This window comes from Trametes versicolor (genome assembly GCF_000271585.1).
Source record: "Trametes versicolor FP-101664 SS1 unplaced genomic scaffold TRAVEscaffold_12, whole genome shotgun sequence".
NCBI lineage: Eukaryota > Fungi > Basidiomycota > Agaricomycetes > Polyporales > Polyporaceae > Trametes > Trametes versicolor.
In genome coordinates this window covers 1,415,789-1,424,436 of record NW_007360332.1, presented here as the reverse complement: position 1 = coordinate 1,424,436, position 8,648 = coordinate 1,415,789, and the positions used below count along the sequence as shown (strand labels likewise).

Here is an 8,648-nt window from a genome sequence, read left to right as displayed (position 1 = left end):
CGCAGAACTGTGCGGCATACCGATGGCAACTACAGATCGAGACCCAGGGCCCAGACGGCGGGAGGAACTGGATTGATTGTGCGCGAGGGCAGCGGAAACAAATCACGTAGTGTCCGAGATGTCCGGATGAGTGTTGAAGGTCGTTTCCAGCCCCAAGTGTGCGGGTCGGGTGAATATTCCGAAGAGCAGAGTACCTGCTCTTCGAGGTGTTTACCCACCTTGCTCAGATTGTGGCTGCTCGTGAGGGAGCCTGAGCAGCGCGGCATTTCTGTAAGCCGAGTGATATCCAGCCAACATAAGCGAGTGTGTGTATCTGGCCAAGTATGCCTCCTTTCGGCACAAATGCGCATCAGAAAATTGCAGACTTGAGGCGGGTTGCCAGCCCGATTGGTCACACTTAGACGTAAGGTCCCGCATCCCTCTCACGCTCAACTTGACATGGTAGATACAGGTGGGTCGCTTAGGAAGTCTCTCCTGCCCCCCTCCCTCTCCCCCTCCCCATCCTATCCATCTCTCCCGCTTCTCCCGCCTGATCACCTTCTCTGCAAGACAAAGATGTAAGGTGCTCTGTGCGACAAAAGCATCGACAACGAGGAGCGAGAGTGGTGCACCCAACATGGACACTGGCAGCAGTAGATAGATCTGGAGGTATGTCTATGTTATTTTGTAGCTCTAGGCACGGAGACATTTACAGGGCATACAGAAACGAGACACGGTACATGTCGTCGCCACTCATACTCCACACCGCACGCCCGTGAATCAAACATCGCGAGGCACCTCTTGCATCCCACGCCTAGTCATACGGTACGTCCGACACAACGTGCGAACGGTGCGAGTTTTCGCTGATGTGAGTCGCTCAAGAGGCGGAGTGACGTTCGAGCAACATCGCGCGCACAAGAGATGCGGCCATGGAACATCGCGCGAACGGTCGCGCATACCCCGCTACAACATGTATGTTTCCCGCTACCATCACAAACGAGTCGACCGCTCCCCCTCCACATCTAAGGATGCGGTCGTGTATGGTCGCGCACACCGGTGTGTGCCATCTTCACACCTACGAGATGCTCACTAACCGAGTCCCACAGACAGCCTCGGCTGCCGGCATGTCAACTACGTCGCGATCCCGTGTCCGACGCGGGGAGTAGCTGGGCAGAAGAAACTGAGGGCAAAGTCAGCGCGGGGTCACCGAGCTCGGGCGCAGGCGGTTCCGCATGGCGCCTGATGCGTGTCGGCGCCGCGGAGCCAACACGGTACCACTGCGGCTGTGCAGCGACAGAGGCGAGAGGTACGCGGTCGTGCGCGCGGATCGCGGATCTCGCGACGCGTCGACGGTACGTGCGCCGAGACGGGACATGGTACGGGCGTGGACTCAGGAGGGCGCGGCAAACGTCCATCGGGGTCGTGGCGGTAGGCGGCTTACGATGCACGCTCAAAATCACGCATATAGTCGGTTGCCGGGTGAAGCGGGCGGGAGAGGCGACACATCGTGCAGGGAGAGTATTTGTGGTACGTACCTTCTGGCCCACTCACCTTGGGTTGCAGAACGGGCCGGAGGCCGTGGGCGGGCCGCATGCGGGGGGCTGCGCAGAGAGGGAGTAGAGGAGGGCGAGGGCAGGGCGCGGGGCGAGGCTGGGATCGCGAAAGACGGTGCGCACCTTTCGATTCTCGTCTCGACTTGCCAGGACGGGCGAGACGGACCGGGAGGCGTGCGCGGGCCGGGACAGGCGAAGGGGAAGGGGGCGCAGAAGAGAAGAGAGCCGGCCGCGAAAGTCGAGAGACGCACCGTCGATGGTCATGTCAATATCAGCGCCTAAGCTGGCAGCTCGTGCGCGTGAACGGCCGCAGCCACGGTCCCATCCCCAGGTACGCACATACCTTGTCAGCGTGTCTGAGCACGGCTGATCATCTCCAGGGGTTCCATGCAGTCGCAGCACGTCGTACGGACCCACAGTCTTCTTTCGCGCCGGTCGAAGAGGCAGAGTCCGCGCGAACGCATCCGAGCCACCAGCAGAGGGGAGACGACGCAGCGAGTGGACGGGGCGTCGCGTGCAACAGAGGTGCAGGCGAGGCGCGAGGATCGTATGTCGTAGATGTACATAGCAGTAGCACATCATGGTCGAAAGCAGAGAGCGCGTTGCCGCGCCCCGTACGCTGTGCGCTCTTTAGACGCCCGATCGCGCGACCACGTTTCCCAAGTCCCGCGCGCGTGTCTCTCCTTGTGCGGCCCCACCGCACTGTGTATACACCCCACCGCACTGTGCATATAGCCCTACTCCCCTCCCTTACCAATCTGTTCTCTCCGGTACATTCGACGCTGCACAAATATATTACAGCGCTTACACGGCACGTGTCTACCGAACGCCCGCCGCGACCGCATCACTGGGCGCGCTTGAACCTCCGGACGAGCAGCGGCATCTGGCTGCCCTACGACCCCCCCATCCCCAATCAGCAACATCCCGCTCCTTACTTCGAGGTCGAGAACGCCCCGGCCTCATTTTCTTTCTCCTTCCAGGGCGTAGGTGTCGCGATCAACGGCTCGCGCATCTGGGGCAGCTATGCGTACGACGTCGTGAGTCTTCCTCTACGATCTCTGGCGCGCGAAGTGCCGACCCGCGGTTTTTGCAGACCCTCGACGACCAAGCGGCAGTCACCTACAACGCGAGCACGATGTGGTTCATCGGAGACGCGCTCCTGTACTATCAGGACGGGCTGGATCCCACCAAGACCCACACCATCAACGTTCTGCCTACCGTCGGCGCTGGCCTCAAGTTCTGGCTGAACACAGTCACTGTCTTTACCGATAATCCTTCAGAAGTTGGCGGACTTATCAGGTATGCCGCATGCACGAGTCTTGCCAATGAGAGCTGCGTGTCTTAAGTGTTTCCTCTAGTGCGCCCTCCTCTAGCACTCAGCCATTAGGGGGCACAACATCCGACGCCCCTTCCACCGCGGGACACTCAAAGACGAATACTGGCGCCATCGCGGGTGGTGTCATCGGTGGCCTCGCCTTCGTCGCTCTCGTCGCCGGGCTCCTCTGGTACTTCGCTCGCCGCAGGCGGCAGAACCCGAAAGTGTTCGACCGCGAACAGCCATCCCCGTTCCTCGCCACGCCCTCCACCGCCGCCCCCATGGCGGAGGCGAGCCCGTTTGTCCCGACGCAGCGCGGCCCATATACGCCACCCCGAGGCGACACGAAGCTGCCCATACTGGCGATCGGCTCGGACGGCTATGTACCGTCCCAAACACGCGCCCTGCCCGCGCTCCCCTCTGGTTCTGCGTCATCGTCCGCGCCGTCTGAGTCCGGGCGCACGGTCTCCGATCACTCTCTTGCGCATGGCTCCGCCGCGCAGGCGGCTGCGGTGGCCTCGCCGACGATGACGCACGCCTCGTCCCCGGCGGAGTCGAGTCCCGATCCCAACGCCACGGTGGACAGGATCATACACCTCCTCGCGGAGCGCATGGCCACGCGTCCGCCACGGCAGTCGGTGTATGGCACCGATGTGCCTCCTCCGGAGTATGGCGCTTGAGCAGTGACACGAGATGTACCGGGAGTATATATCATTATCTTGCTGTTGTTTGTATCATCGGGACCGTGCAATGTTATACCATGGGGCTTCTTGGAGGGAGAGTGCAGATCATAATCGGGAGTGGGCAGTGAACACGGGCGCTTCCGCTGGCATCGCTCTTCTCTCGTACCACCAACAACTTGCATGCAGGTTGGGACTCGAACGCACAGTATTCACTGTTGCGTTCGTCTTGGAATACGCCAGTGTTCTATTCTGCATCGCTCGCACACAAGTACTGCAACTGACACATGGTGGAATTTGCGAATAGGCCCACTGTCGTGACAATCGAACATCCTTGCGCGGCGTCGCCCATAGATATTCGAGGTGCCGCACAGTGCGCTGCATGGGGCTGGCCGGAGGAAGTAGTCGGTTCCAGCGGGTGTAGCTCTCTGTGCCTTCAAAGGTATAGCGATCATCAATCGTGCGCAACTGAAGCTCGAGGACGCTGCCTAGATGCCAAAGGGGACTATCAGTACATCGCATGTCCAAGACACCAAAGGTGCGCGTAGCCGCGACGTGCTCAGATTATGACGGCGGCGTACTGATGCAATGCAAAACCGTGAGCAGTTCAGACGCGAAATGGTGCACGGAAACGACACACCGGGGTGGCGTTCCGTACGTGACTTCCTGGCGCCTACCATATTTCTGCCGTTTGAATGGCTCAAAATGCGTGCAGTCGTAAGCGAATATTTTGGCGCGCTCATCACTGTGAACGGCATGCTCACGGCGAGCCGGGTTGGGAGAACAGTTTCGAGCAGGGGGCTGGCGTAAAACTCACAGGCGGGTATCTTGAAGACGGTATCTTGCGCGTCTCCATACAGCGGTACTTGACGACCGTCCTCGCACTTAGAGCTCAGAGCTCAAAACATCTTGGTTTGCATCGTCGAGCATTCTCAGGAAGAGTTGAGCGATTCGCCTAGGCTTGTTACAGATCAGGTCTTGCAGATAGATGACATGGCTCTGGGAGCACCGTGTTTATGTGGGCTGCAAGTGGGCTGGTCACAACACGAACGCAGTACCTAATGTCTGCCGGATGCTTTCGAAGGTTAGAGCAGATGTGATGTAGTGCCCAAATTGTACCATTGTACGTACCTTGGAATTAACACGAGAAAGCTCGTAGATCGCCACGTCAAAAGTGAAATTTGTAAGCGCTGCGACGTTGGAGTAGGCTCATCGAGAACGCCGAGTCGGTCGAGCTGCGCAACTCCGTACATAAGTACGACCAATCTACTTGCTTTTCGGGATCCTCGATATACGACCTGGTATGTCCGTTCGTGCCGGCAAATGATAGCCCAAATCGCATGTCCACAGTTGCTGACAAAAAGGCAGGAGGAGGTTGGTCCGGAAGCTGGGCTCCGACTTTCGCGGGGTACGGGTATATGTGGCTGTGCAACGCGCATTGCCGGCGCCGTGTGAGTGAACGCGTACTCGTCCCTCTCATCTCTCCTTCTGTCCGGCCCCCCCGCGGGAGCGACGCGACTCGCGACTCGGACTCGGGCTTGGCTGGCTCGATCGATGACGACACGCGTCGTGCGCTTCCCCTCGCCCGTCGCTCGTGTTCTCGCTGGCCCCTGCTCGAAACCGTCTGCCGCGCTGTCTCGTCGTGCGCAGGCCTAGCGAGCGACTGAACGGTGCTGGTCCTAGCGAGCGACTGAACGGTGCTAGTCCTAGCGCACACGCACACGCGCGACTCCCCACCGCGACTCCTCCCTTGCCTGTCGCTGCAGCCAGTCGTCTGACAGTTAAGGCGCTCGTGGACGACGCGCATACACCCGCCCTCTGGCGCCTTCTGGTGTGCCATGGCCTCGCGCGCAGCGTGCGTCATCACTTCTATGCATGCACGTTCGTACTCATTCAACGCTCCCTCCGGCGATCATCCAATCTCGGTTGCAGGCGCATACAAGCGAGCTCGACACTCACAACGTCGCTTTCCAGTATGCTACCCAGCCAAATCGTACCGTCGCCGCTTACATTACGCTCCAACACTTACTGGGGCGACGCACAGTCGCATACAGACGTCCACGACGTGCAGATGGCTCACAAGCGCTGTCAGCAACCGTACTGGGCCGCGGGTGAGTCTCCGCATCATTTGAACGAAACGATGTGGTATTGACACGCAGTACGCTAGCTCTACACTACATAACACGAGTCGGAACCCGCGACTGCCACTGTACCTTGACCAACATACCCACGCTATCGACCGCACCCTCCTCCCGCGTGAACCCCATCAGCTCCGTTCCCGCAGCACCCTCGCCCTGTATACATAAAGGTAAGCAAACGGCTATGCACGTCGAGGCGGATGCAGCACTCACCGAGTCAGCCCAACGGGTGCACCAGCAGGGCTAGCCCGTCTACGACGCACAGCGAAGACGAGACGGTGCCAGAGAATGAGCAGAACCACCCCGGGAGCGACATCTACGACGCACGACCACAGGGCAAGTCCTTCCAGAGCGAGAGAGCAGGGCGAACGGGAGGAGGGGAGATGGCTGCCCCTCGCCCTGTCCGCACCGCTCTTATACGCCCCCGCTTCCGGGCAGGTCACCCCCGCTCGCTCGCTCGCCCACCCACCCTCGCATGCACGGACGCGGCGCATCGCGGACACCCCAAACCCGGCTGCGGTGCGCGGACGCGCGGATTTGCCGACGCGGTGCGGGTCTCCCAGGCTACCGCGCTAAGCACGCCCCTGGACGCCGGCCGCCAGATCGGTGAGGGTGAGTGTCGTGTTTCGGTCGTGTGCAACCCGTGCGTATTACGCGCGTTGCGGCGTGGCCGCAGAGTCTGGTGCGCCAGCAGTGAGTCAGCGAGGTGGACAACGCGCCCTGGGCTGGAGACGGCGTACCTGTCGAGTGCGGGACACGTCCGCCCGCCCCCGATACGACGATGGGGAACGTTCACGGCACTGTACGTGCGTGCATCCCGACGCACGCACTCATGCTCGCTCGCCGTGCACGTCGTGAGGCGCATCCTGGGGAACGCTGTGCGAGCACGTCGCCCCTGGACAGCGTCACGGTCCACTGGAGGAGACGGACAGCTGCGGCGTGAAGTGGCTCGTCTGCGCCGCCCCAGACGTTCTGCGCGTTTGCGCCGTGTCCCATCGTGTACCGTAATAGACCGCCGTGCCGACGTCCCGCGCCGGCAGGATACATCCTTCGTGATCTCACTCGACGCCCCAGGTCTGTGCGACGACGAGTACCGTGCGCCGCGCATCCCTAGCGATCCATGCACCATGCACCATACACCGGGGCGGTGTGCGCCCTGCTGCACGCCCGCAGAGAGCTCAAAAGAGGTGTGCGCGCCCCGCCGCATTGCATTCCGCCATCGCTATGTCGGACGGGGCGGGCACGCGATCATGGCGATGGCGAGGGCAGCCAGCGGTCTTGCGAGTGCCCACTCAAGCTCGCGCTGTGCGTCTCGCTGATAGCAGCTCGCAGGTCTGCAGTGTACATACGGTGCTCTCGTGTACAATATAGCGCGATGGGACGTCCAAAGGACGACAGGCACAAGCAAGAGCTTGCACGCCGACACTGCAGCTCATAGACCACCCAGGATCGTCCCGCATGCCATGCAAGTCGCCTGGGGTACATACACTTCGAGTCCTTACGCTGACGCGTCTGCACACACCACAAGGCTCCGCACACACATAGTACGGCGGTACATCGTCATTCTCGCCTTCCCACCCCGTTCAAGCACACACAGGCGTCGAAATCCAGCTCTTTCGCAGCGGAACGTCTGCGAACACGCTCCAGCTCCCAAGATGGCGCGAGACACGTACCGAACCACTACATCCCGCAGCGGCGCGCCCTGCGTCTGCGTCGGTGCTCTCCCGGTCTCTGCGCACGCGAGCCACGCTGACTGTCTCGCGTTCCACACGTCCCGCACGCAGAAACGCACGTCGTCCCCGCCACGACACCCGGCCCCGCGTCCCAGCCCCATGTACGACATCCTCAGGGCCACCCATCCGCGTCGCGCGGACGCCAGCAACGCACGACCCCGCCGGCTGCTCGGCCAGGCCCACATCCATGCCGCGCATCTCGCGCCCCACCGGCGGCCTCGCGGGCCTCCCAATTGCGACACCGCGCTCCCATGCACCCGGGCGCATGCACGTGCGGCGTCACGCCGTCATCCGGCGAGGTCGAAATCGCGCCGTTTCGGCCGATTTCATGGGCGAAACCCGTCGGGAGGCGGAATATCGCGCGTCCCGCGGCGCTCCCGTCCCCTGGCGCCGCGTAACTTAGCAGGGATGTTCCATGGCAGCGCCCGTACCACGCCCCGCTGTTTCTGAGCGCGTCGGAGGGGTTTGAAATTCGACGGAGGGCGGGCGGACTGAAATTATCGGGTGGCGGACTTGTGGATCGGCAGAGGCGGCGCGTCGCGGTGATGGCGGCCTGCGTGCATTGGACGCGTTGCAGACGCGCACAGGCGTGCTACGAGCTTCGCGAGAGAGCTACGGTGCGTACCGCGTCGTCGTTGTTTTGTTTCCTTTCGTCGGAGGCTCAGGTCCGATACACAGACTCGCGGCCTTCACGCACGGGGTGGCGACGCGCGCGCAGCTTCTGTCACGAGCTCACGCAGTCTGCAACAAGCTCGTGCAGTCTCCTGCGCGCACGAGGCGTGAGGGGAGTCCTGGACCGTGGTGGCAGCCTGGGTCGACCTCGCCTTTGGGGACGAGTGACACCGCCCTTCGGTCCGCCGTACGAGACTCTGGCGAGGCCGCGGCGTGATCGAACGTTACGACAAACTTGCAGGCAAGCTCAGGAGTATACGAAACTCCGCGTCGCCACCCTGCGATGCGCTCCCGAGGCTGGCGCAGATACTGGGCACGGTCCGCTCTGTGGGATCTCGGATCTGGCATGTGGGGTCGTCTCGAGCCTCGCACCGGCGCGCGGGGCTTCGCAGCCATTCACGATGTGTCGCGGGGGTACGTTTGTGGGCAGTTCCGCATCTGGTAGGCGTCGGAACGCTCGCTTCTTGCCCGTCGACAGGTCCCGACACGGGCCCTCGCCTCCGCTTGCGGCGGGCAAGTCGTCGTGGTCGTCGCAATTCGGTACAGCTCGTGTGCAGGGCGACGGGAATGTCCCTCCT

The 8,648-nt window shown here is 61.9% G+C and overlaps 1 protein-coding gene across 1 annotated transcript; it reads left to right on the top strand.

Moving 5' to 3' along the window:
• Positions 1-2,112: 2,112 nt before the first annotated feature.
• TRAVEDRAFT_52716 (uncharacterized protein) lies at positions 2,113-3,527 on the top strand (the record flags this gene model as incomplete). The annotated part of the gene is made up of 4 exons (XM_008045331.1): positions 2,113-2,146; positions 2,334-2,569; positions 2,626-2,831; positions 2,891-3,527. 4 exons carry the CDS (start codon positions 2,113-2,115, stop codon positions 3,525-3,527), a joined length of 1,113 nt encoding a protein of 370 aa, XP_008043522.1.
• Positions 3,528-8,648: the final 5,121 nt, after the last annotated feature.